Below are 27,873 nucleotides of genomic sequence, written 5' to 3'. Positions count from 1 at the left end.
TGGCGGGCCGCAGAGCCGGGACGCGTGGAGCCGGTGGCATGGAGACCCGTGCCGCAGACTGCAGCTTCCTGGGTGACTTGGGTACGTGCGGGTTGCCGGGAGTGCGGGGCCGCCTTCGCGGACCGAGAGCTGCATCTGCTGACATTCGCCCCGAGCGGGGACGAACCCGCTCCGAGGGGTTCGTCAGGGGCGTCTGGCTGGGCCCGGGTCGAAGGGCCGTGTCTTTAAAGGAGCAGGTCCGGGGGTCCCATGCAGCTCAGACGCGGTTTCTGCGTCCGGCTCCTGGTCCCCTGCCGGCTGGGTCATCCTTGTGACTTCAGAACCGGAGACCCACCGGAGCGCTGCGCACCCTGGGGAGGATGCGGGACTGTGCGTGGTCATTGCCAGGTTCCGAGGAGAACCTAGTAAATGCCCACGCGGGACCACTCGTAGGGCAGCCCTGGCACGGGCCCGGGGTGGGAGCTGGACCGTCTTCCAGGAGCCCTGTGGGAAGGTCGTGCGCAGGGTCGTTCGCATGCAACGGATACACCCAGGAATCCAATCCGGAAGGAGCATGTGCCCTTGTCGCACTGTGTGAGACATGCGATCTCGCTTCTTAACTGAACCTTCTTTACCGTTTGGGCAACCCGAGAATAAAATGGATTCGAGGGCAAAAGGCCATTCTTTGGGGAAGCAAACTTTCCCGCCTACGGAGTAATTCTAGGGCAAATGAGCAGTGAAAACACTTCCAAAGCCTGCAAAGAAAAAAATAATCTATAAAGTATTTTTACACTGATAAAAAAATGTAGTGCGAATGAAAGTGAGAAGTCTTAAGGGTTACTTTAGCTTAAGAGGAACTGCAGCCCTAGCAAAGCTATTTTAGTTGATTTTGCAAAACAGCCACCTGCCACAGGATCAAAGGCATTTAATAAGCATCTCTGTTTTTACTTGGCATTCCACCCCAGGCAGGCACAGGACTTTGACCCTGCCAGTGTGTGCTGTGTTTGGTTGGTTCAATTAAATAAGCAATAAACAGCTCACCATGGAAGCCTTTTAAACACATTTTAATATTTTTGTTCATGTACAAGTTTCAGTAGCATAGCATCACTTCCGAGTATGTTTTTTTATAGCTTAAGGAATGTATCTTTAGAAGAAAAACATATTCTAAACTAATGGACGCACAGTTTCTGGGGTTCGTGGCTATTTTTGACATTGTCATTGTTTTATTTCATATATTTCTCCCAATATACATCCTGCTGACAGTTTTATTCTCAACGCTAATGAATAAGCTCAATGTGTTGAATCCAGAGCGACACTGCTATCCCAGCAGAAGTAGAGGCCCATCATAGGAACTTTAACACATTTTATCATTCTGATCTCAAATTCTATACGTGTGGTATACTCTAACCAAACCGTGTAGCTTTATTTTTATTTTTTTTAATTAAAAAAAAATTTTATTGGAGTATAGGTGCTTTACAATGTTGTGTTAGTTTCTACTGTACAGCAAAAGTGAATCAGCTGTACGTATACATATATCCCCTTTCTTGGATTTCCTTCCAATTTGGTCACCACAGAACACTGAGTAGAGTTCCCTGTGCTATACAGTAGGTTCTCTGTAGCTTTATTATTCTTTTTTATAAATTTATTTATTTTATTTATTTAATTTTTTTTGGCTGCGTTGGGTCTTCGTTGCTGCGTGCGGGTTTTCTCTAGTTGCGGTAAGCGGGGGCTACTCTTCGTTGTGGTACGTGGGCTTCTCACTGAGGTGGCTTCTCTTGTCGCAGAGCACGGGCTCTAGGTGCACAGGCTTCAGTAGTTGTGGCTCGCGGGTTCTAGAGTGCAGGCTCAGTAGTTGTGGCGCATGGGCTTAGGTGCTCCGCGGCATGTGGGATCTTCCCGGACCAGGGCTCGAACCCGTGTCCCCTGCATTGGCAGGCGGATTCTTAACCACTGCGCCACCAGGGAAGCCCTGTAGCTTTAGTTTTACTATAACACCTCACAGAGGTAAAGGTTGCAGTCTTATAATATGGCCTTATCAATAAGAACCAAGAATTTAGGGCAAGTCACATCCTAAAGTGAATCCAGTGTTTGTTACTTAGCAAATGTAATTCATATCATTATTGACCCTAGGTTGTGTCTATTTGTAAAGTTGAAAACGTGACTCTTGTATTCAGCATCTGTGCTCAAGGGCTTCTGACTTGGAAGCAAGAGGCTGGCAGAAGATGAAAGGGTGCCTTAGGGATCTGGGCTCTAAGCAGGGTGAGCTGCTGGTGTTCTTCAGTTATCCTCAGCCACGAAGTCTAACCAGTTCATTGGCCTCTGGGGTGTTGGGAAGATGGGATGGAGAGAGAAAAGGAGAGGCAGCCCCTGGGACCGTGATGAGAGCCACTGAGCTGCTTGGCCGTGTGCCAGGCGCTGGCCACGAGCCCTGTGACAGCTGCAGGACAGTCATCATTATCGATTAACTTAGAGGTGAAACTGAGTTCGCACAGCTAGGAAGTCACAAAGCTGAGGTTTTAACACAGGTGGTTCTTTTTTGTTTTGTTTCTTTTTGTTTTGCTTGTTTTACGTTAAAAATGCTTATGTCCTTCCTATCAGATAGGTTCATCTGTAATCAATTTGTAGGGCTGCCTGGAGCGCTGAGCTGGTTTTGTGACTGGGATGGATGAGCCATGTCCGCTGTGGGTTCTCAGGGGACTGGGGAGCACTGCTACCACCCATCATCTCTGTACTATAGCACCTTTCGGGCTCTGAGAAATGTCTTTGCCTCCGGGGGGTCCACAATCAGGATGGTAGATTGATCTGAGTCCCCGTGCCCGGGAACCTATATACCAAGTTCATCCTTTTGTTGAGTCTGTGGAATTTGATATATATATATATCCCCAACCAGGGATGGAACCTGGGGCCCTGGCAGTAAGAGCAAGGAGTCCTATCCACTGGACTGCCACGGAATCCCGGAATTTGATTTTTTAAACCTAGAATTGTATGGAAAGTACTTCGAGAGATCTAGATAATCAGTGCCCTGGCTGGGAGGTCAACTTCCTTAAAATCTTCTCAAATCGTGCTTCTGTTTCTGCCTTAGCGAAAGCTGCATTCTAAAAGTGTCTAGATGTGTCCTTTAGTGGAGAAGCCTCTGGGCACTATACTACACTGCTAATAAAAACGTTTGAAGGAAATGAGGCTGATTTTAACACCAGCTGGGATTCCGGGTAGTCACTGCGGCCAGGAGTGGCTGCCAACTATAGCAGTACAAGTGAGTTTTGATTTTTTTGGTATAACCCTCCTGCCCTGGTCATCAGCACCGTGGGGTGGGAGCGAGGCAAGGGGAGGGGTTGGGTGGCAGAGAATTGGATGAGCGGTTAGTAGGGGCTGCTGAGTGAGGGCGAGAGAGTTGGATTCGGGCGTTTCTCATTAAGCATGTTTAGGAAGATCTTTCTTTCCTTTTCCCTCGCTGTCTGCTGCTTCGGTAACCTCTTCCCACTTTTCTCTTTTGCTTTCACTTATTCTCTTTCACTTTCCTTTTGCCTCTCTTAACTGAGCTTTGACTGTCTTGTCCCTGTAGGAAAGTAAACCTTTTCTCTTTAATTTTTATCCCATTTAACAGATCTTAAAACCACGTTTGCCAACCTCAAGTTTACTGACAAACAGTATTTGGGGTATTCATAATTAAAACGCTGAAATAGAACTTGTTGAAAAATCTCTTCAAGAGTAACAAAATTCTCAGCCCCAATTTCTAAATGTGTTTCTACATATAAAAATGATTTCCATTTTCCCTTAGAATCAAGGTGACTGGTAATATCAAGCTCACTGAACTTTAATTCGGACAGCACGTTAAAGATGGGTGGTCACCACAAAGCATATATTAAGCACCACCTGTGCCAGGCACTTCGCATGTATTGTGTCTTTGGTCCTTACAGCATCCTCTGGAGCAGGTCTGTCATTCTTAGGTGCTGGTTTCTTTGTCCTTGTGGGTTTTTGCCCCTATTTTGTTTTTTCACTCTGTACTATCAGATGGATGGGTACACTTTGCCATGATTTCTAGGTCCTTTTAGCTCTTCAATTTGTTTCTGCTTTGTACACACAAATCCTTGGCCTTCTGGGACCTTGGGGGACAAGTCACTTGGGACCCCTGACTTTCCCAAAAGCTGAGTTTAGCCTGCTGAGAGCGGTGCTCAAAACACCAGCTCCACTGTGGCTTCAGCAGCCGCTCCCGGCAGCTACATCTGCACACAGGTGCCCCGCGGGCATGGATGGGGTATGGGGAGGCTATCCATCATCATTTCAAGAATATTTATTTACTGGGGTATTTGGGGAGAAGGGCTTATTTCAGAGCTGCAGCTGTGGCCGAGAAGGACATGTCTGCAGCGAGGGCCCTGGGCCCCCCTTCATGACATACCTGGAGCAAGATTCCTGGCCCAAGCAGCATTGAAGGGTGCCTGGTGGATACTGAGCACGTTGGATCCGCTTGTGGTGTAGGTGTTCTCCGTGGCGTTTGGAAAACACTCTTTGTTAGAGCGGGGCTGCTGTGTGGAGGGGCCCCCCAGCTGGGGGAGGAGTGGTCAGGGTCAGGGTCTGCACGGGGGCCGGGTTCTAGACTCTGGACAGGTGGGTGGGGCCGATGAGTGCTCCGCTCTGCATGTGGAACGGGAGCCCGGCAGGCCCTGCACTTCGCAAGGACAGGCTCTCTAGGAGGGCCGGTGGGGCCTTGGCTGAGAGCTGCTGTTTGGGCTCAAAGAGCAGGATTCTGGGCTCTGGATGACTAAGCAGGATGCTGGTAAATTGGCTCTCTGGAGAAAAAAGGAAACCTGATCTGATTTTCTGCTTTCCCTGGTGTAAATACTCACCCCACGCTGATTTCAGCTCCCAGGGGTTTCCGCCTGGCGGAATTGCTGAATATTTAACAGTCGGCCAGGGGAGCTGGTCTGGAACACCCACTGCTGGACACGCGTAGAGAAGGCGGGTGCCAGGGCCAAGGGGCTGGGACTCCATACGGGGGACTCATGCGGGATCCAGATGCTGGAGCCGGCGTCCCAGGTGGGGCTTTGGAACATGACAGACAGTAGAACTGGAGGCTGGGACCCAAACAGGACCAGCAGAAATAGAATGATGCTAAGAATCCCATCATGGTCATAGTGTGTGCTGTCGTCGTACACTTGCCTGGCACCGTGCCGGTAATGCCCAGCAGGATTTCACTGTCATTACCGCCACCCCAGGGGAGTAGGCAAAAACATCGCCATTTTATATGAGAGAAAGCTGAGGCTTAAAAAAAATTGATGTGTAATTGAAAACTGAGGCTTTGAGAGGATAAGTGACGTGCCCCAGGTCACAGGGCTAAGGGACAGACAGGCGTCGGACTCATGAGCTGGGTGGTTCCTGAGGCTCCTCACCATGTATCCCACTCCCGAGGGAAGGTTCACGCTGAACCACTTGAAGTGTTCAGCTGGGGCTTCTTGATTCCCGAAGGCTGGGCCTGGGCAGGGCAGGGCCAGCCCTCAGACGTGAGAGTGTCAGGGCCCAGCCAAGGTACACAGGGGTGTCGGGCTGGGAGTCAGCCGGTGCACATCTGGGACCCAGGCTAGATCAATCAGGTCAGGTAGAGGTGCAGAAAAGTGGCAAAAATGTTCTCAAGCACCTGTCATTCCTTCTCGGGGTGACCTTGCACTTGTCCGGTAGAAGATCTGTAGGTGGTGTCGGTGAGACTCTAGTTTTGCAGATGATGGTTTTCACTTAGTCCTTCATGAGCTTGGCTTGACAGCAGCCGGTCAGCAGGAGGAGTGACACAGGTATCTCCGTGACCTTGAACCGAAGCACGGGCAAGAGGCAGGAGGGGCCTGGACGCTGCTGTCTGCCCTGCAGCACCAGCGCCCTGTGCTCTGTCTTCTGGGGACTGCGGCCTGGGCTCCGCTACAACAAACTCCTGTTTAATTGATGCCCTGGCACCTGGCACGGCCGGAGTGGGCAAGGCCAAGGTGTGGCCCAGGTCAGTGTCAGGGCTGGGCAGGCCTGTAAGGGGCCGGTAGTGGGGTGTACTCTGGCGGGGGCAGACCCAACTGCAGTAGAAGTTGTCTGGCAAGTAGAACAGGCTTCTGGAGAGTCTGTTTATTTGATACCTGTGTGTCAGGCGCTGTGCTGGAACAGGAGGTCGGCGGTTGTGGTCCTGTCCTAAAGATGCTCGTGGAAGGACGGAAGAGGCATGAAATCAGATGCAGCTGTGTGTACAGAGGTGGCTTACAGGAGGGCATGGGTGGGCAGGCTGCACGCTGGAAGGCTTCCTGAAGGCGCTAAGACTCGGTCTCGGTGGGGAGAATGGAGAGTGGGGGGCTGAGTGGGGCACAACACCCCCGAAGGAACAGGCCCTGGACCACCCGACCCTATGTCAGCTACATGAAGCTCAGCGTAATTGGAGACAAGGGTGTGTGTGTGAGGGTGGTGATGGGAGGGTGTGGGGGGAGACTGGAAAAAGGGGCTGGGACTCCATCCTGGAGGGTCAGTTTGCCTGGCTTGCAAAGGAGTGTGGATGTTTTTCTGGAATCAGGAGTAATCTAAGGGTCCTGAGCAGGCCCCCCATGACCCACTGATGACCTAGCTGCATTAGGGAGGGGGCGAGGGGAGGGGGTGCTGGGGCAGGGGAGCACCAGAGGGGGCTGTTGACAGGAGGAAGGGAGGGAGGGTGACGGGAAGGGGGTGCTAGGCCACTCATGTGGCAGGGCTGGGATTTAGGGGAAGGCTCATCCCCGAGGGAACTTGCCAGAGGGAGGGTCTCAGGTTTCCAGGGCGGCCCCTCTCCCAGGGGGGATGGTACAGGGGTGGCGGCATCTGGTCACAAGTGGGGTCCAGGCACAGGGCCAGAAACAAAGCCTGAGGTCAGTGGGTTGACTAACGTACAGCATTTTCCTGCCTTTCTTCCCTGCTAGCAGATGTCTTTTTGCTTTAAAGTTGATAAGTACATGTCAGCCGTCCCCCATCCTCTCTCTGGTGGGGGGAGGGGGAGGGGGTCGGGGGTGGGTGCCTCTGAACTTCCCACTGAGGACCAGCGCTCCTTCATGCAGCTGCAGCTCCGTGGGCCACCAGGCACCCCGTGTTCTTTATCTCTGGGGTGGCTCTCCCCTCCCCCTGTGCTTCTCGGGGTCTCCAGAGGCCATTGAGGCTACCACCTCCCCCTGACCCCCACCTCCCACTGTAAAGCTGTTCCCCTGATGACAGCCTGTGGTTGGTACCAGCTGTGGGTGACAACCTCCCCCATCTCCGGGGCCTCCTCCATCTTTGTTACTTCTTTAAAAAATAATTTTTAGGGCTTCCCTGGTGGCGCAGTGGTTAAGAATCTGCCTGCCAATGCAGGGGACACGGGTTCGAGCCCTGGCCTGGGAAGATCCCACATGCCACGGAGCAACTAAGCCCGTGCGCCACAACCACTGAGCTTGCGCTCTAGAGCCTGCAAGCCACAACTACTGAAGCCCGTGCACCTAAAGCCCGTGCACCAGACTTCCCTGGTGGTGCAGTGGTTAAGAATCCACCTGCCAATGCAGGGGACACGGGTTCGAGCCCTGGTCCGGGAAGATCCCACATGCCACGGGGCAACTAAGCCCGTGTGCCACAACTACTGAGCCTGCACTCTAGAGCCCGTGAGCCACAACTACTGAGCCCGTGTGCCACAACTACTGGAGCCCACACACCTAGAGCCTGTGCTCTGCAACAAGAGAAGCCACTGCAATGAGAAGCCCGCGCACCGCAACAAAGAGTAGCCCCCGCTCGCCGCAACTAGAGAAAACCCACGTGCAGCATCGAAGACCCAACGCAGCCAAAAATAAATAAATAAATAAATAAATAAAATTTTTTAAAAAGTGACTTTAAAAAATTTTTTTTAAATTTATGGCTGTGTTGGGTCTTCGTTTCTGCGCGAGGGCTTCCTCTAGTTGTGGCAAGCGGGGGCCACTCTTCATCGCGGTGCGTGAGCCTCTCACTATTGCGGCCTCTCTTGTTGCGGAGCACAGGCTCCAGACACGCAGGCTCAGTAATTGTGGCTCACGGGCCCAGTTGCTCCGCGGCATGTGGGATCCTCCCAGACCAGGGCTCGAACCCGTGTCCCCTGCACCGGCAGGCAGATTCTCAACCACTGCGCCACCAGGGAAGCCCCAAAAGTGACATTTAAAAAAATAATTTTTAAAGTTTTAATTGTGGCTAAAAACACAGAAATGGTTAAGATGGTAAACTTTAAGTGTGCAGTTCAGCAGTATTAAGCACATGCACATTTTGGTACAACAGAGCTCCAGAATTTTTTCATCTTATAACACAGGAAACTCTGCACCTGTTCACCTTCCCATTTCTCCCCTTCCCCACCCCTGGCAGCCACTATTCCATTTTCTGTCTCTGCGACTCTGATTCTAGGAACCTCATATAAGTGGAATTGTACAGTATTTGTCTTTTGTGACTTGCTTATTTCACTGAGCATCATGTCCTCAAGGTTCATTTACACTGTAGCCTGTGACAGAATCTCTTTCGTTTTTAAGGCTGGGTAATATTCCATTGTGTGTATATATCACATCTTCTTTATCCATTCATCCCTCCATGGACACTTAGGTTGTTTCCATGTCATGCCTATTGTAAATAATACAGCAGTGAATAGGGGTGCACATATCTTATCGAGTTAGTGTTTGCATTTTCTTAGGATAAAAATTGCTGGATCGTATGGTAGTTCTGTTTTAATTTTTGAGGAACCAGAATACTCTTGTCCAAAGTCCTTGCACCACTTTACATTCCCACCAACAATGCACAAGCGTTCCAATTTCTCCACATCTTTGCCAACATTTATTTTTTGTTTTTTGATAGTAGCCATCCTAATTGGTGTGAGGTGGTATCTCACTGTGGTTTTAATTTGCATTTCTCTGATAATTGGTGATGTTGAGTATCTTTTCGTGTGCCTGTTGACCATTTGTATATCTTTTTTAGAGAAATACCTATTTAAGTCCTTTGTTAATTTTTTAATTGGGTTATTTATGTTGTTGAGTTATAGGCATTCTTTTTTTTTTTTTTTTTCTTTTTTTTGACTTTTTTTTTTTTTAATTTTATTTATTTATTTATTTATGGCTGTGTTGGGTCTTCGTTTCTGTGCGAGGGCTTTCTCCAGTTGTGGCAAGTGGGGGCCACTCTTCATCGCGGTGCGCGGGCCTCTCACTATCGCGGCCTCTCTTGTTGCGGAGCACAGGCTCCAGATGCGCAGGCTCAGTAATTGTGGCTCACGGGCCTAGTTGCTCCGCGGCATGTGGGATCTTCCCAGACCAGGGCTCGAACCCGTGTCCCCTGCATTGGCAGGCAGATTCTCAACCACTGCACCACCAGGGAAGCCCTAGGCATTCTTTATATATTCTGATATACATGGTTTACAAATATTCCTCCCCATCCTATAGGTGCCTTTTCACTGTTGACTATGCTCTCTGATGCACACAAATGCTCTCCTGTGTTATCACACCTGCTGCTTCTGATCTCTGCCCTCGGTTGCTGCTAAGACAACTGCAGCTGATGTTTATTCACTAGAAAATATGGTTCCCAGTAAGTTGCACTTCCTCTATAGACTGGTCATAAAGAGATACAATTAGATTTTCTTTAAAAAATTTTATGTCTACACTTTATAATTCACATTAGTAATTCCTTCCATTCATTCGTCCCTTATGCACTCAACAAGCAAGTGACGTGAGCATCTTTGTTGGGCCTCGCACTGTGCCAGGTGCTGGGAATAGAGCCAAGCCAGTGATGCCCGGTAGGCTCACTGCAGCCCCGCCTCCTCCGTGATGCTTTCCTGACGGGCTATCTTGCTTCTAAGTTCCTGTAGCTTGACCTGTTCCACCACTATTGCAGTCGTCCTGTTGTTTTGAATTGTTTCCCCACCCTCCCCCCCGCCCGTGACCATGACCTGCTGATTGCCATGTCCATCCGTCTCTGTGCACCGCGGTGGGAGAGGCTGCATCTACCTGCATGGGCTGCTGAGGGATGCTCAGGCCTTCCCTGCACCGCCTTCCTGAGCTGCACTTTCCTCCTTCCTGCAGGACCCAGGACTCGCCCTGCTCTCCTCTTTTTACTCAGTCTGCCCTTGGGGTTCTGCTCCCCCCAGACTGACTTGAGAGTGATCCACAGCTGCTTTCCACTACCCACCCCGCAAGACAGGCATGCCGGCGGCCATTCATCACGACTGGGAGACATACTGGGGTCCCCAAGCTTGGCTTACTTACTTACTCCTGGGACAGTAAGTAAGAAGTTCCCCAAGCTTGGCTTTTACATTTGTAGGGATCAGATCTCCCTCTGCGTTCCAGTCCTCCGTTCACTTCCCCGGCCCCCCATGACCCCTGTGGGGTCACACAGTTAGGTGCAATGAGGGGGTTAAAATACCACAAATAGACTCCATTTATGGAGCACTTACTCTGTGCCCGGCCCAACGCTAAGTGCTTTTACTTTCATTCATTTAATTTTCATAACCCACCGATGAATGAACTATATTATTATCCCAATTTAGAGGTGACAAAACTGACAGCGAAGCTGTTTCTTGCACAAGCTAATAAATGGCTGTGCTGAGTTTTAGCCCTGAGCGGTTTGGCTCTGGAGAACCCTGAGCCACGCACCACGCGGCTCCACTGTGGGGGTGGGGTAGGGCTGTAGGTCGGTGGAAATGAGGGGATCTCCAAGAGGGGACAGTCATCAACACATAACCCAGGAGGTTATCCATCTGCCAAGGAAATACATTCACCCCAGATATGGTTCGTGAAAGTGCTTCTGATAAGACTTGGGAACCATGTGGTTGATCAGAAGGTTTTCTAGGGAGATGTAATAAAATGTAGTTATAATAAAAGGAAACTGCTTATTATGAAGAGGTGTGTAATGTGGTCGTCTGCCGAAGTTGGGGCTTGACAATAAGGATGTGTCAGCATAATCCAGCACTGTTGTCATTTATGACGTTTTAAAAGAGTGTCTAGAAGACTGCCCTGTATCCCAGGTGCTCTGACGGGTGTTGAGAAAACATCCTGTAGTTTCTGCATCTGGGGAGTTTACACTCTGAGTTTGCATGCGTTTGTCTGCACCTGGCTTAAACTGTAAAGAAACATCACCCTCACACCACAGGAAGCCTGGCTGTCAGGGCTGCAGGCCCCACGTGACCAGTGACTCACCTGGTGCTTCCCATCCTCAGAGCCGACTTTAGGCAGGTGGCCCGACGGCCACGGCACTTCCCAGCTCACGTCTAGGCAACATCGGGGGCGAGGGGTGTGTCGAAACTGTGAACGCTCTCAGCAGCCTCTCCCTCATGTGTCGTTCACTGGAGTTGGGTCAGACGTCCTACGGGAAATGGGAATCCTGTGATTAACTTAGACCGCTTGTCTGGGTGGGATGGATGGCTCTGGGAACCCACTACTAGTCTACTTCTGCTGCACGGCAGGCAACCAGGTGGGGACCACAGCACAGTAAGGCCTGGTGGAGGCACAGATGAGGGGCTCACCCAGCGCGGATGGGGCTGAGGCTGGGCAAGGCCTCCTGCAAACCTGACCACTGCACTTCAGTCAGGAAAGGAACAAGTAGGCGTTATCTAGGATGAGCAGGGAGGGGTGGGGGGTGAGATAGAGAGGCCAGAGGTGGGGAGAGAAGGGAGCTTTGTTCAGAGGGAGAAGTGGTGTCGGTTCTCAAGTGTGGTCCCCAGACCAGCTGCATCAGCATCGTCTGGGCACTTTTTAGAAACTCAGATTCCCAGGCCCCACCAGGACCCCTGACTCAGCTCTGGGGGTGGGGCTCAGCAGCCTGCGATTTCACAAGCCCTCCAGGCGATGCTGATGGAAGCTCCAGTTTGAGAACCCTTGGCTAAAACATGGGATGTCAGGGTGCTGCATCTCGTGCACCTGGTTCTCTAGAGCTGAGGGCAGGGGAGGGGGGGAGGGGGAGAGGTAAGGCATTGTGGAAGAAAGGGTCGGATGTTAGAGAATTTTACTCCTTTTTGGGAGAGGAGTCGTGCCTTTGTTTATTTCTTAACACAACGTTGTTGAACATGTATTTTACGAGGTTGGAATGCAAAAATAAATAATTATAGTTTGAGATGAATGAAAATGAAGAGATAACATACCAACACTTATAAGCTGCAACTCATGCCATACTTAGAGATTTATAGCTGTAAACGTTTACATTAAAAAAAGAAGAAACAGCTCAAATCAATAACCTAATAACCTTTCATCTTAAGACACTGGAAATAGAAAAGCAAACTAAACCTAAAGAAACCAGAAGGAAAGAAATAATAAAGATTAGAGAGGAAATTAATGAAGTAGAGAATAGAAAAACAATGCAGAATATCAACAAAACAGAAGTTGGTTCTTTGAAAAGATCAACAAAATTGACAAGCCTTTAGTTAAACTGACCAAGGCCGGGAAAAAAAGACTCAAATTACAAAATCAGCAATGAAAGAGGGGATGTTATTATGGACATTACAGACATAAAATGATTATAAGGGAATACTATGAGCAATTGTTTATTAGTCTGCTTGGGCTGCCATACCAGAACACCACAGACTGGAGGCTTAAACAACACATTTCTCAGGTTCTGGGGGCTGGACGTCCAAGATCAAGGTGCCAGCAGGCTTGATTTCTCCTGAGGCTTCTCTCCTATGCTTGCAGACAGCGCCTTCTTGCATGACCTCACATGGTCTTTCCTTTGTTCATACTCATCCCTGGTGTCCGTGTGTCTTAATCTCTTCTTATAAGGGCACCAGTCAGATTGGATTAGGGCCCACACTAATGGCCTCACTTTAACTTAATTACTTCTGTAATTAAGTTACATCTCCAAATACAGTCACATTCTGAGGTACTAGGGGTTAGGGCTTCAACATATGGATTTTGTGGCAGGGGGCACAGTTCAGTCCATAACAAATTGTTTGCCAACAAATTAGATAATGTACATTAAGTGGACAAACTCCTAAAAAGACAAACTACCAACTACCAAAACGGACTCAAAAAAAAAAAGTCTGAATAGATTTATAACAAATGAAGAGATTGAATTATTAAAAAAACTTAAATAAATGAAAGCTCAGGCCCAGATGTCTTCACAGATGAATTTGACCAAATATTTAAAGATTTAATACCAATTCTTCATAAACTCTTCCAAAAATTAAAAGAGAGAATACTTCCCAACTCATTCTCTGAGTCCAGTATTACTTTGATGCCAAAACCAGACAAATACATCACAAGAAAAATGACACTTAAGAATGTAGACCCCCAAATTCTCAAAATATGCACAAACCAAATTGAGCAGTGTATAAAAAGATTATACACCATGACCAAGTGGAATTTATCCCAGGGATGCATGGTTGGTTTAACATCTGAGAATCAATCAGTGTAATACAGCATTTTGACAGAATTAAGGAAAAAAAGCCAGCATGATCTTTCCAATAGATGCAGATAAAGTACTTGACAAAATGCAACAGCCTCTCATGATAAAAACACTCAACAAACTAGAAATAGAAGAGAACTTCCTTGACCAGATAAAGGGCATCTGTGAAAACCCACAGCTCACATGATGGTTCGTGGTGAAGGACAAAGCTCCAGGACCAGGAACACGGCAGGAGGTGCCTCTCGGCACTTTTGGTCAATGTGGGGCTTGACGTTCAAACCAAGGCAGTTAGGCAAGAAAAAGAAAAGGCATTCAGATTAGAAAGGAAGAAGCAAAGCTACCTCTATCTAAATGCATATGACATGATTTTGTATGTAGGAAATCCTGAGATTTCTGCTAAAATTGAATAATTAAATCAAGTCCCTACTTTGAAGGCTCTCCCAGGCCAGGAGGGGGGACAGTACAAGTGCTGCATTATAAGCATGTAGATATCAGGGTTGTGGGAGACGTGTCTTCCGGAGAAGGAGATATTTCAAATGGGTCCACGTGGATGACATAACATCTAAACAGGAGATGCAAAATGGATGATCGGGGTGGGGGCAAAGGTGGGCTTCTCAGGCAGAGAGAATATATGCAGAGATGCAGGTGTGCAAGGGCAGGGGGCCACGGTGAGCCAGCTGTGTGGCTGGAGAGCGGGCTTGTGTAGGGCAGTGGTGGCAGATGGGTCAAGGAGGTGAGCAAGCTCCAGATCATGAAGGACCTTGTAGGCCTCACCAAAGACTTGGACTCCACCCCCGGGCAGTGGGGATCACTCAAGGATTTTGAGTAGGGGTGTTTGGACCAATTACACCATCGTGTATACAATGGCTTGGGTTTCGTAAAGGGTCCTGGGGTTCATCTGACCTGGACAGAAGTGGCGTGCTCTTAGCACCGCATGTGTTTCTTTCCAGGTTTCTGGGTGGAGCGCACCCCCGTGCACGAGGCAGCCCAGCGGGGGGAGACCCGGCAGCTGCAGCAGCTGATCGAGAGTGGGGCCTGCGTCAACCAGGTCATGGTGGACTCCATCACGCCCCTGCACGCGGCCAGCCTGCAGGGCCAGGCGCAGTGCGTGCAGCTGCTGCTGGCCGCCGGGGCCCAGGTGAGCCACCCACAGCATGGTCCCCAGACTGGTGGGACCAGCTCCACAGGGAAGGAGGCTTGGGAAGAGCGTTCTGTGTTATGCAACACATGGGAAGAAAGGAAACCACCGCAGGAGGCTGAGAAGGAGAGGAAGAGGGAAACCAGAGTGGGCTGTAGCAGGGGCTGAAGGAGGAGGGAGGGCTGGTCTCCATGGCAACCACACCCGGAGGACCGGTGAGGGTGCTCGTGGACCTGGCTGTCGGGAGGTCACTGGTGGTGGAAGAGAAGGCCGGGTTAGCAAAGCGATGGCATGCTCTGCTCTGCATGTGGGCAGGCAGGCTGTGGACAGAGGCGGGCTGCCTACCGGGCTGGCGGGGCCTTGGCGGCAGGAGTCTTTTGGGCTCAGAGAGCAGGATGACTAAGTGGGATGCTGGCAAACTAGCTCTGGAAGGACAGGTAAAACGAACAAGAACATTCGCTGCTTTCCCCTAGTATATGTACTCACACCACAGCCCATGTGGAGCCCCCAGCATATGGTATCTGGTAACCAGCTGGTGGAATTGCTGGGTATTTACCAGTTGGCTGGGTGAGCTGGTAGGAGCTGCCGTGGGACAGCGGTGGGGGGTGAGGAAGAAGGGAAGGCTGTGCTCTGCTCACTCTTCCCAGAACTTGGCTATGAAGGCGGTTTCAGAGGAAATGGAACAAGCTTCAGCATGAACCCAAGTAAACAGCTGAATTTGGACAAATTCTAAGCAGAATCTGCCAGTTTGGGGAGTTGCCTTTTCCTGCCTTATGATTTTCCAACTAGAGGAGGCATGTTAAACAGTTTCAGGCACTCCTCCTAGCTGAGGCTGGAGTTAAAGCCCGTTTTCATACCCTGCCTGTGCTTATTAGGCACACTTATTGGGGTGGTGGCCGGAGTGAGGCTGAGCTAAAAAAAGCCCCCAGTTGCACACCCGCTGTACTCAGGCGGCCAGTAGACATGCCCTACTTTCTGTCTCTGAACCCCCTTGCCTGGCACGGCACCTCAGCACGTAATAGAAAACCTAAGAACTTCGAAAAACTACGTGGTGTCTCAAAGATGAACGTGCATCAGGATGAGAAGGCGAGTGGCCTGTACCATGCCCTCTGCCCTCTGATGCTCGTTTCCTCCCCCCTCAAGGTGGACGCCCGCAACATCGATGGCAGCACCCCACTCTGTGACGCCTGTGCCTCGGGCAGCATCGAGTGCGTGAAGCTCCTGCTCTCCCACGGGGCCAAGGTCAACCCGCCCCTGTACACGGCATCCCCGCTGCACGAGGCCTGCATGAGTGGTGAGTCGGGTAGCGGTGATAGCCAGGAGGGGACGCCATCCGCTGGTGAAGCGGGGCTCCCAGGCTGGGTCTGGCTCTTGGTCCGTCAGCCGTGGAATCTGACGCTTTTCCTCCTGGAGATACAGTCCTCACCCAGGGCTGGGGGCTGAAGGTAGGGTTCTATTTCTAGCGGAGTCGGTGCCTTTCAGATGCTAACCCTGGAAATGGGTGCCCTCGGCAGCCGCTCACTTAGTGGCTACTGTCGTTCTGCCCTGCAGGCCCCTGACCTTGTGGGGAGATGAGGCCCAGACGCACCCCCAGGCAGGCACTCTCAGAGGAGCCGAGAGCTGGTCCTCGAGACTCAGGGAGCAGGTGGGTTTTCACCTGCCCTCTGAGAACAGGTGGATTTCAGACGGTGGGAGGATAAGGCTGCTCCAGCCTTGCTGGGTCAGATGCACCCAGCAGAGGAGCTACAACAGGCAGAACTGGAAATTTGGGGCGAGGCCAGCTGGTGGGCAGTGTTTCAGATGACAGACCAGGGACTTTGGGTTCGACTGTTTTGAGCAAGGTTTGCACACTTGTGTCTTGTGCTTTGGTCGGCGCGGTATTCGTCTTCGCTGCATTTGTTAGGGTGCGGGGTGTGGGCTCTTCCACGGCTGCACACAGGGCCAGTCTTTGCTGCCCTCACCCCGAATCCCACAGTTAGGTCACCTTGGTCGCCCACAGGCACTGGGAATTGCTACAGACGGCTCTGAAGGTATTTGAGCAGATGCTGAATGATGACATTTTTGAAAGGTTCGTTTAGTGGCCATCCATGTACAGCATAGTGGAGGGAAGTTTATTTTTCTTCCTTCACCTATCTTAGGTTCATTGGCCGGGGCCCTGCCGATGAGACTGACAAGGGACCAATTAACAAGAGAAAAACAAGTGGAAGTTAGTGTGTGCATTGCACATACACACGGGAGAGCTCAGGCAAAGGGTCGTTAGAATTGGGGTTTATGTAGCATCTTAACAAAGAGCAGTAATTCTGTCGAGCAGGCACAAGACCAAGGAAAAGGACCATGAGCTTCTAGGGATGGTAAGTTATATGAAGGCAAATACAGCGGGGAACTCCTGGGAGACAAAGGCCAGTTAGTAAGATTTGCGGTGTGGACTCCTCTGGTGCCGGCTCTGGCCTGATCAGGGTCTAGAGTTGTTCCTGGTGGTTAACTTCTGTCTTTCCTGGTAGAGATGGGAGGGGACACTTTTATACATTTATGTCCTGCTTTTAGACAAATGGGGGAAGACAAGAGAGCTTTTCTTGTATCTGCTGCTTCTTACTTGTCTTCAGCTCCAAATAGTCCTTATGCCAAAGTGGCACATTTTGGGGTGGCATATTCTGCTGCCCTTCAATATGAAATGGCGGGGGGGATATCCTGGAAATGAAGAGATGAGCTGGGGGCCATCGCAGTGACCCAAGTGCAAAGCTCTTGGAGCCCAGGTGGGATGGATTCATGTGCAGAGCTTTGAGGGAAGAATCAATGGGATTTGACGTGAGGGAGAGGAGAGCACGGCGTCAAGACCAACTCAGGGTGAGGAGGAGGCTGGCTGGGGAGTCGGGGGAGGACCTCATCGTGGGAGGCATGTCCACCCGAGAAGGGCCAGCGCCCGGTGGTGGAGGTGGGGCTGGGTTTCAGGGCTGGAGGTGGAGAGTCGGTGCCAACAGCCAAGCATGATCAAGGGATGAGAGATGATGGAGTCTGGGATGGGATGAAGCCTGATCCCAAACCGGAGTTAAAGACGCTGTAGAGGAGCCAGGAAAGAGGCCAGAAAGGCGTCTGCTGGGAGTGGGGTGGGGGGGCACCCGAGCAGTGGGGAAGTTTAGGGAAGTTCATCCAGGCAGCTTGGCATTCCTGACACAGCTTGGGGGCAGCTGGAGGTGGGGAGACCCTTCCTTTTCCCCCGAAGGCTGGAGAGCAGTGAGGAGCCTTCTCTGCGTCCACAGCTGGTGAGCCCAACTTTGTGTTCTCCCAGCACGGGTGCCGGCCGTGCCCCCCCTCCCTTTCTCCCACTGCCTGGTGAGCTCGGGGGGCCACTGAGCTCCCTGGGGAAGGACACCCACCCCCGTGTCCAGGACCCACTGCTCCTGGTCAGGATGCAGGCCCACTTCCCTTCCCTCCTGCTGCCGCCAAGCTCGGGGCTCACCTGCTCCAGCAGCCGCGTGTCTGCCAAGCCTGTTATTTCAAATATATGTGATACGATGCCTTTCCTCCGTCTCCATTTCTTTTAAGGAAGTTCTGAGTGTGTGAGGCTTCTTATTGACGTTGGGGCCAACCTGGAAGCGCACGACTGCCACTTTGGGACCCCTCTGCATGTGGCCTGTGCCCGGGAGCATCTGGACTGCGTCAAAATGCTGCTCAACGCAGGTGCGTCATGTTTATACCTGCCCGGCTCACTGCAGGTGCATTGTGTTCACCTGTGATGCGAGCTGGCAGAGAGCTGACTGGTGCAGTCAGGCAGCCCAGGTTTGCAGCTGGTTCTCCCACTTGTCAGCTGAGTCCTTGGGCCTCAGTTTCTGCATCTATAAAACTGGACAAATAAAACCTATTTTGCAGGACTGTTGGGAGGATTCGTGATAACATTTCCACAGTACTTGCTGCACAGTAGGTGCTCAACGAACGCGAATGATTATTTTTGGCGGCCGCGGGGGATTGTCCCCAAGGCTTGCCTGGTCTGAATCAGGAGATGGGGACCAGGGGAAGCGAGTCAGCTGTGTCAGGATCCAGGAGGCTGTCAGGTGTCCTAAGGATAGAGAGGTTCCCACGGTGAAAAACAAAAACAAAATAAAAATAACCCAAGAGACTTCGCTGGTGGCGCAGTGGTTAAGAATCCACCTGCCAATGCAGGGGACACGGGTGCGATCCCTGTTCTGGGAAGATCCCACATACCACGGAGCAACTAAGCCCGTTCGCCATAACTACTGAGCCTGCGCTCTAGAGCCTGCGAGCCACAACTACTGAGCCCACGTGCCACAACTACTGAAGCCCATGCACCTAGAGCCCGGGCTTCGCAACAAGAGAAGCCCGCGCAATGAAGCCCGCGCACCACAACGAAGAGTAGCCCCTGCTCGCCACAACTAGAGAAAGCCCGCGTGCAGCAACGAAGACTCAACACAGCCAAAAATAATTTATTAAAAACAAACAAACAACCTGCCCAACTGAAGCTAGAGTCAGGACCTGTCTACCACAGAAGTTTTAAAATGTAGCCAAAGCAGCTACAGGGAAGGAGTTATTATGAACCCAACTTAAATTTCTTTTTTTTTTTTTTTTTCAAGATTCTCTTTATAAAGTCGGGTCACATCTAATGCATTCTTTTTTTCTTAATTAATTTACTTACTTTTGGCTGCATTGGGTCTTCGTTGCTGCACGTGGGCTTTCTTTAGTTGCGGTGAGCGGGGGCTACTCTTCATTGTGGTGCACGGGCTTCTCATTGCGGTGGCTTCTCTTGTTGCAGAGTGCGGGCTCTAGGCGTGTGGGCTTCAGTAGTTGTGGCTCGCGGGCTCTAGAGCACAGGCTCAGTAGTTGTGGCGCACGGGCTTAGTTGCTCCGCGGCATATGGGATATTCCCGGACCAGGGCTTCAACCCGTGTCCCCTGCACTGGCAGGCGGATTCTTAACCACTGCGCCACCAGGGAAGCCCCCAACTTAAATGTTTTGTTGAGGGAACATTTTAGCTCAGCCATCTTGTCCATTCTGGGGGCAAACTAGGGAAAAACCAAAATGGTTCAGAAATAAGAGGATGAATTCTTTCCGGATGACGGTCTTTTGAGCATCAGTTATGTACAGTTTTCTACTACTGAATCTTATTCACTTTAACGTGCCACTTTTAAGTCTTTTCAGTGAACATGCTTCATTTTGTGTAAGGTTAGTCACTGGGGTAGTTTTTGTTTTTTATGCAAAGATTAAATATCTAGATTAGAAACAGTGGGTCTTCCAGCCGAGTTGCTCACGGGATGGTTGGATCCCGTTTCTGTCAACGGCATCTACCTATTGTTCCTGTTGAGCTTATTAAAATAAAAATTTCATAGCACAGCCACCCTCTGCAGGGTGCCTGGTGTGCATATGTGCAGCACACCTTCATCTGTTTTCTCTCTGGTTCCTTTCTCATGGTTGGAGGGGAGAGGATCAAGCGAGTGGTGTAACCCACTGTCCTTTCTATGTCCTGAGGACCCTGTGTAAGTGACGACTCCTTTGTAAGAAGTAGGAAACCAGCTCCCCCGACCCCTGGGTGAGGGAGTTTCCAGGTTCAGTAACCGAAAGGATCAGAACTAGAGCAGATTTCAGAGTCTCTCTGACGCGGGGGGTTCAGCAGTGTCAGCAAGAACTCACCTCCTCTGAATCTTACATCTCTGCCTTCCTCACCGTTCCCTCTATCCCACGCCTGGTGTCCCTAGTAGGGGAGAAATGGCTGCAGCAGCAGAGTTTGGCTAAAATGCAGATTCTTGACTCTTGAGGCTTCTGATGGCTTCCTCACCTCAGAAGAGCTAAACTCCCCCCTCACACCTCCCTGTGCCCCATCGGCCTGAACTGGGTTCGAGTCCAAAACTTATCCCGTCCCTTTGGCCGGATTTTGCCACATTCTGAGTGGCTGGGGCCTGGGTTGAGGAGAGGGATTCACCCAGTCAGGGCCCAGCCCTGCCCCAGGACCCCTGCCCCGGGACCCCTGCCCCACACCGCAGGGTGCAGCTCCTGGGTGGGAGGCAGCCATGATGTCCACGACGGCCTTAAGCAGGGGATCCAGTGGTTACAAAGGGAGTTTCCATCCCCTGGGTGTGAGGGCTGAGGAGATTTCCCCTGGGGCAGGTTCCTGAGGTGTCAGCGTCTACCACCAGCTCCAGATTTCACCCGTGATTCTGCTGTAATCTCAGATGGTCTCCTTGACACCCCTTCCTAGATCACATGCATTCTTTTCTTCTTAAAGAAAACTACTTTTTAATTATGGAAAATCTCAAACATACAGAAAAGTAGAGAGAAGAGGACAGCATATGCTTTCTTTTTAGAGTAGTGATTTGTCACTTTTTGCTGGAACATCTGATGAAAGCTATGGACCACATCTCTAGAAAAACACACGTGCAGGTGCTTTTGCACGTGATTTTGGAGAGGGTCCTGGCCCTGCAGGAGCAGAGCCGTCGGGGCCACGTGGTGCCCCCCCGGGGGTGGACACAGAGGCTTTCTGTTGGCAGTGAGGTCAAGCTGCCAAGCTGCGGATTATTTTTGCAGAGGATTGCGGCCAAGGGGGTGAAAATCCAGTTATTTCTGGTAAGGTAACTTTTAATCTGGTCCCCGGCAGTAAATATTTAACCGTGCTGGGAGCGTTCAGAAGGGGCATCCACCTTCCCAGCAGTGCTGGTCCCTCACGTCTCTGCTGTTGTCTCAGCGAGCAAATCCCAAGCCCCTGTGCTTGCCACCCTGTCCCGGGCATTGCGCCGGGTTCTATTTTTATATATATGTATATTTAAAATTTTTTTTACTTGAGTATAGTTGATTTACAATGTTGTGTTAGTTTCAGGTGTACAGCAAAGTGAATCAGTTATACATATACATATATCCATTTTTTTAGATTGTTTTCCCATATAGGCCATTACAAAGTATTGAGTAGAGCTCCCTGTGCTATACAGTAGGTCCTTATTAGTTATCTATTTTATATATATTATTGTGTATGTGTCAGTCCCAATCTTCCAATTTATCCCTCCCCACTCCCTTTCCCCCTGGTAATCGTAAGTTTGTTTTCTACATCTTTGACTCTATTTATGTTTTTGTAAATAAGTTCATTTGTATCATTTTTTTAGATTCCACATATATGCGATATCATATATTTGTCCGTCTGACTTACTTCACTCAATATGACAATCTCTAGGTCCATCCATATCGCTGCAAATGGCATTATTTCATTCTTTTTCATGGCTGAGTAGTATTCCATCGTATGTATGTACCACATCTTCTTTATCCATTCATCTGTCAATGGACATTTAGGTTGCTTCCATGTCTTGGCTATTGTAAATAGTGCTGCAACGAACACAGGGGTGCATGTATCTTTCTGAATTAGAGTTTTGTCTGGCTATATGCCCAGAAGTGGGATTGCTGGGTCATATGGTAGCTCTATTTTTAGTTTTTTGAGGAACCTCCATACTGTTCTCCATAGTGTCGTGCTGGGTTCTTGGTGGGCATGTGACAGCCCCTGTCCTTGTTCCCTGAGGTTTTAGTGAATCCACTCTAATCCTGTTTTGCTTTGAAATCAGGCTTTTGATCATGAGCAAACTCTGATCCCTTATCTCTGATGCGTGAATTGAGAATTTTTAAGGCCCAGGTGGCGTCGGATGTTTTGCTGGCTCTGGCTTTTGTCCTCAGTTCCAGGCAATGTCATCGTTAGTCCCACAAAGCCACTTTCTCCCTGGCTTCTCCGTCCCTTCTTTCCTCTGCCCCCCTCGCGATCCCACCATTCTAATGAGTATCTGTGTGTTATTGGTTGAGACATGAATTTTTCACCGCGGTAAATGGTGTTGTTATAGATTTGACTCTCCTTCCTGTTTGCTCACCCATTCCTGAATTTTCGAGACCCACCCGTGTTGCTCCAGGAAGCTCTGGTCCGTTGTTTTCCAGCTTCTGTGGAGACGCTAGCTGCCCCTCTTAGTCACCAGCCCTCTCTCTGCGCCCAATCCAGTGATACCAAGGCACATTTTAAACAGATCCCGTGTGTCCCTTGGAACAGTCACGCCGCCAAGCCTTGTGTACCGAGAACCCACAGTGGGCGGGAGGGAAGAGCTGTTCAGTGCTGGTTCTCCTTGACCTTGAGAGTGACTCTGCTTCCCCACCCACCCTTCTCCATCCCTAAAATAGAGACAGCCTCTTTCCTCCCCGATTGGCAAGAATATTGAGAGAATTAATGACCTGAGAGGAAGCCACAGGGGCTTCAGATTCTGCAGACTTTGCAACTTATTTTTCATTACAAGTTTAATGTTCAAATTCATATTTGCATTATGACTGCAACACTATAACATTACTTAGTCGTATCAGCAATATTGGAAGAAACCCCTGATGTGGTATATTGGTTAGATTGTGGGGAAAATGCTTCTTTTATTTCATGTATTGATTTTTACTATTATTTTTGTAATACGTAACTGCCAAGTTAAATAATTAGGTAATTTATCCTGCTTCCTAACTGAGGGATTCTTTTTCCTGACCTGCCGTCTGAGTTTTGGCTCTGGGAAGTAGGGTAGCTTTTCTTCACGTGTGTTACGTGTTGGCATGCTTGCTATTTTCTTAGCATCACACAGACTACTTTAGGAACACAGTTCTTATATTCTACTAGGGGATTAAAATGATTTTAAGTCAGAAACCAGAAAGCAGAAGTTTTCAAGTATTTTTGAGCTGTGGGACTAGAAAATCTAATAGCCTTATACCCCCTCATTTCCTCTTGTTCTGACCCTCAAAATTTCTTATTACACAGTGACATACTGGTGATCTGATTTTTTTAAGCCTCACCTTGATAATATTTTATGATTGTGATTTGAATCTGTTATTTGAGGGAATATCTTCACTGATGCTGGGCTCTTTGCTGGCTTCTTGAAAATACTTTTCTCCCACCCCCTTTCTCTTGTAACCTCCTTATCCACTTGGGAGCAGACCTCAAACAAGTTGGTATTTTCTTAAAAAAAGACTCTGAGGCTCCAGGGGATCCCACTGTATAGAATGGTGACGGTCGTACCCTAAGAATGGTGTTTTACACAAATCATGTTTTTAACAAAATCTCTTATTTTGAAAAAGCGTCTAAAAATGCTGTGTTTAGCTATTACTTGTTTGCATCTTTCTGAATGTCTACTATCATCCCGAGAGCGAGGTGGATGGCAGAGCTGAATTCACAGTTACTATACTTCCTCTCTATCTGAACTTCAGGGAATTTGGGGGGAACATTCCCTATTTTCCCTTTGAGCTTCCCTTTTGTAAAAGATTTCTTATATTTAATGTTCATTCATTCATATACGACACACATTTTTAGAGCCACTGTCCTGTGTACGTGGTGTGTGCGTGCACGTGATGTGTGTGCCTGAGTGCATGTCTGTATCTGAGGTGTGTGCAACTGTGTACCTATGTGCACATGTGTGTGCCTGTGTGTGTCCATGGTGTGTGTGTGTGTGTGTGTGTGTGTGTACACGTGGAGGACGGCAGGAGAGCTTGAGCAACTCACCTGAGCTTCCAGAGCCTCAGGACCTGGGGACAGACAGCATAGGGCGTTAGAGCAGCCTCTGAACTCACAGGGAAGGTTTCTGTCTTGTTTTTCTTCTTTTTGGTTGTTTCCAGTTATACTTCTTTTTTGGCTCTCTTTTCCTAAGGAAAAATAAAAGGAATCAGTGCTTTTGGATTTTGAAGAAGGTTTTGAAAAGGCTGCAGCAGAGTCTTGATTTTGTTCCTGGGGAGGGGTTGCTCCTTTTGTGTCCTGTGCTCCTTGGTGACGTTTGTTCCTTCTCCGGACCTGCATGCAGGGGCCAACGTGAATGCGGCAAAGCTCCACGAGACGGCGCTGCACCATGCAGCCAAGGTGAAGAACGTGGACCTCATCGAGATGCTCATCCAGTTCGGAGGCAACATCTATGCCCGGGACAACCGGGGGCGGAAGCCATCCGACTACACTTGGAGCAGCAGTGCCCCCGCCAAGTGCCTGGAGCACTATGAGAGTGAGTGTGTGTCATTTGTGTGACACCTGCACTGAGGTCTGCAGGGGAACCTCGTGCAGGAGGCTTTGTTGCGATCACGTATCAGTTCATCTCTGAGTCAGTCGTTTCTTGACTCAGACTGGGTCCCTATGAGGCCAATGATATAGATGCAGCCCTCACTCTTCAGGGAACAAAAGACAAACCATCTGGCTAAGACAAGACCTCCTCTCTGGGACACATTTTTAAATGAGTTTACATAGAATTACAGTCACAAGAGGCTTTCAAACACTTATCAGTTGAAAAAAAAGCCCATTTATTCCACATTTTGCCAACCTTACCCAACCAAAATCCATCATGAGTTTAGGGGCAAATACCATCCACGTCTATCGGGGAAACATTTCCTAGAAGGTGTTTCTTTTCCTGCATTCAAATAATCTGGGGGAGGAAGTAAGTGGGAAAATGAATGTCACTAGTAATTCTGCTTATTTTTCTTTCAGAGAGCTTTGTCTTTCATAATGTTTCATAAGTTGAGAATACTCTCTTTGGTTGATTTATACTTTGATCAAACACAGATGGTCCTAAAGGCAGCCTTCGAGGCCAGGCCCTGCTCTGTTCACATTCCCGTGGCCCAGCTGCCAGGGACCTCCAGGCACTTTCCTTCTTTGGCCCTGGTGTGCATCCCTCGTGAGCTATAGCTCCAGGCTTCATCTTCAGGCCTGTGGCCCTGACTCTCTGCCACCAAGATGTGCATTTGTGGACTATCTGCCCCTGTGGGTCAGTTCTCCGTGGGTCCCTGTGGCCTGCAGCGATCAGGAGCAGAGCAGAGCCTGTGGCCTGGAACAGCAGGGGCGGGCAGCCAGCACTGCCCGCCCGAACCCTCCCCCAGCCCTCATTTGTCTGGAAGTTTGACAAACAAGCCTACTAGCTGTAGATTAGTGCTTTGCTGGCAAATCTGTGTGCTGAGTTATAACGTTATGGGGAAAAAAATAAATCACAAAACCCCAAAAGCCAAAAGCTCACAAAATGAAATCCCAGTGGCCATGACCTGAATTCCATTTCCTGATCTTCCGTCCTTGGTCCCTATTTGTCCCTCCTGGTCGCCTTCCAGAGAAGGTACTCAGGGTTCAGCCTCTTTTCAGGAAAAGGGAGGTGTTTTCAGTTCCATGTTGGTACTTGTTAAGTTGAAGGATGCTGTGCTTCTTCCTTAAGCTAACCTCACGTGCGTCTTGTCCCCTTTTTCCAGAGACACCTCTGAGCCTGTCCCAGCTCTGCAGGGTGAGCCTGAGGAGGGCGGCTGGCATCAGGGGGCTGGAGAAAATTGCCAGGTTGAACATCCCTCCCCGGCTCATTGACTACCTTTCCTACAACTGAGCTGCAGACACGGGGTCAGGGTGGGCCGGTGACACCGGGCTGCTGGCCTTGCTGAGCCCAGCGTTGGGCCACGGGGTCGCTCTGCCCTGGGTGCCTGAAGCCATGCTGTTGCTGTAGAGGACTGGAGTCCCTCCGGGCCGTCCTGTTCCGTCTTCTCTGCAGACCCTTGGCAGGTGTTTCTGAGGCCCTGGGAAGGCCCTGGGCTGGCCCTCCCGGGACTTCAGTCTAACTCTGGCATCCTCCCGGCCGTGCAGTTGTCTCTCTTCACAGACCTCCCTCAGAGGGATCGTCAGGAAAGACTCTCCCAGGAGCACAAGGGAGCCCAGCGGGGCTGGGGGTCCAGGGCCCTGATGCTGATTCCACACGCCCGGGAGGCGCCATCTCTGATTCCTTCAGCACCAGGTGGCCCTGGGTGTTCAAAAGGAGGACCTGTGCTGAAGAGGGGTGGGCCTCTGGGAGGGGGGTCCTGACTGCGGCCGGGACGCCACTTTGGGGACAGCCTGCCACTTGGGTGCTGTTTTCTGAAGCCACAGTCGGCACTTTCCGAGACCCACCTGCGCCCAGGTGTACCCACCGCTCAGGGGGGCTTTGTACGGGTCTTAGTGGGGAAGCCTCAGGCTTTTTATTCCCCACAATAAGCTCAGTGTTTCTTGGGAAGTTTTTCTTTATTTTGAGGTCTCAATTCTTTTAAAAAGTGTATAAAGCAAAAACTTTTAGACACATACGCTGTAACACTTAGGTTTCGTTAACAAGTCTCTAAAGCAACAGGTAAAAGGAAGGCATCTCAGCACATCTTCCCAGGGGTAGTGATCCAATGTGAAGCACTGTTAGGAAGCTCTTCAGAGATTGTTTTTCATCTCTTTCTACAGCTGCCAAATGAATCCTTTTCCCACCCTAAGTTTTGCTCATTCCTTGAAGCTCTGCAGTTGGCAGAAGAGGTCGCCGGCACCTGGTGGGTACTGTCAACCGTGGATTCATGCATTTTGCGGATACTTAAGGAACATCTGTTATGCTTCAGGCACTGCCTCAGTGTTTTGAACTGGCTAAGAATGTGACTCACCAACAAGGCAGGGAAAGAAACTGTTTCACAATCTGTTTCTTTAGTAATAGAAACAAGTAATTCTACATGATAAACCATGAGGTAACATGATGTAGTATGTTCAGACTGCATCTGTCTGCTTAAGATTCTATATCATAGTTTACAAAACAAACCCAAAACCCGGGAGTTAAACTAGAGGACTTCTGTATAAGTAGTTGAGGTCTATTTGGTTTCAGGGGAAATGGAGAAGGTACCGCTTGTGAACCCTCTTGAGGGTCAAGCCTGAAGCCATCGTCCCCAGAAATGTGACCTCACCAGATTCCCCCAGGAGTGTGGGGAAGTAGAGTGAGCCGGGATGGGCCAAGGTCACGCCAGCTGTGCTCACAACCAGAGGAACCTCTTGGCAGGCCTACCTGGGCGGGGCCCAGATCTGGTGGAAAGTTCCACGCTGGCAGCCGTGGGTATTTTCCAGCTCCTTGGTTCTGGCTGTTGTTACGATGGTGCTTCATCGTATGTGGAGATAAGAGCCCCTCCCATTCGGCTGCAGGTGTACATGCATGTTCTGGGTAAATCAGTGTATCTGCGTGTACTAATAAAATTAAAAAGAGCGTTGGGTTCTGCCCTTTCATCTCTGTAACAGGAACTTGCCTCTAGCCATGAAAGTTGCTAACATTTCCACACGTGGAGTGCTCAGGGCAGAATCCGGTCCCCATACTCACTGCTCAATAAAGGTTGTTGGAGAGAGTCCATCCTTGTGTTCACATGGCCCTTTTCTTACTGGGGTGTGTGTGTGTGAGCTTCATCCTATGGGAGTTAGAGGGGCCACTGTCATCTCCTCTGGGTTTTGGATGGTCAGGTGATGTCTTTCTCACATTCCCATCTTCCCACCTCTCTGTCCCTGGTGCTGGTCTCAATGCCACCCACGTGCGGAGAGAACCTGCCCAAGGGATCAGATGACTAAGATTCTAGGGCCTCCTGTACCTACCCCTCCCCACCTTTACTGAGATGTAATTGACATAAGATCCTTCAGTCTA

General features: G+C 49.9%; 1 protein-coding gene and 1 long non-coding RNA gene across 10 annotated transcripts in view; one reads left to right on the top strand and one right to left on the bottom strand.

The window, feature by feature from the left end:
- On the top strand, window positions 1-27,581 carry ASB13 (ankyrin repeat and SOCS box containing 13). 9 transcript variants are annotated; one of them, XM_068559634.1, is made up of 8 exons: window positions 1-81; window positions 14,280-14,467; window positions 15,611-15,761; window positions 18,011-18,145; window positions 24,259-24,450; window positions 26,055-26,202; window positions 26,670-26,752; window positions 27,076-27,581. In XM_068559634.1, the coding sequence occupies exons 1-8, from the start codon at window positions 39-41 to the stop codon at window positions 27,123-27,125; spliced, it is 990 nt and encodes a 329-aa protein (XP_068415735.1). In that variant the 5' UTR covers window positions 1-38; the 3' UTR covers window positions 27,126-27,581. The 9 variants fall into 9 exon arrangements, with proteins under 9 accessions (XP_068415735.1, XP_068415777.1, XP_068415765.1 ...); XM_068559676.1 differs by lacking the exon at window positions 26,055-26,202 and adding an exon at window positions 25,673-25,704; XM_068559664.1 differs by adding an exon at window positions 25,673-25,704 and having other exon boundaries at window positions 26,670-27,581.
- The window catches only part of LOC137774625 (uncharacterized), a 40,511-nt gene continuing 36,647 nt past the window's right edge, over window positions 24,010-27,873 (bottom strand). The window contains exon 3 of the long non-coding RNA XR_011075908.1: window positions 24,010-24,103. This is a non-coding gene — a long non-coding RNA (uncharacterized lncRNA). The remainder of the gene's footprint in view (window positions 24,104-27,873) is intronic.

This window comes from Eschrichtius robustus, chromosome 1 (assembly GCF_028021215.1).
Source record: "Eschrichtius robustus isolate mEscRob2 chromosome 1, mEscRob2.pri, whole genome shotgun sequence".
In the NCBI taxonomy this organism is placed as follows: domain Eukaryota; kingdom Metazoa; phylum Chordata; class Mammalia; order Artiodactyla; family Eschrichtiidae; genus Eschrichtius; species Eschrichtius robustus.
This window is presented reverse-complemented; position numbering and strand designations above follow the sequence as displayed.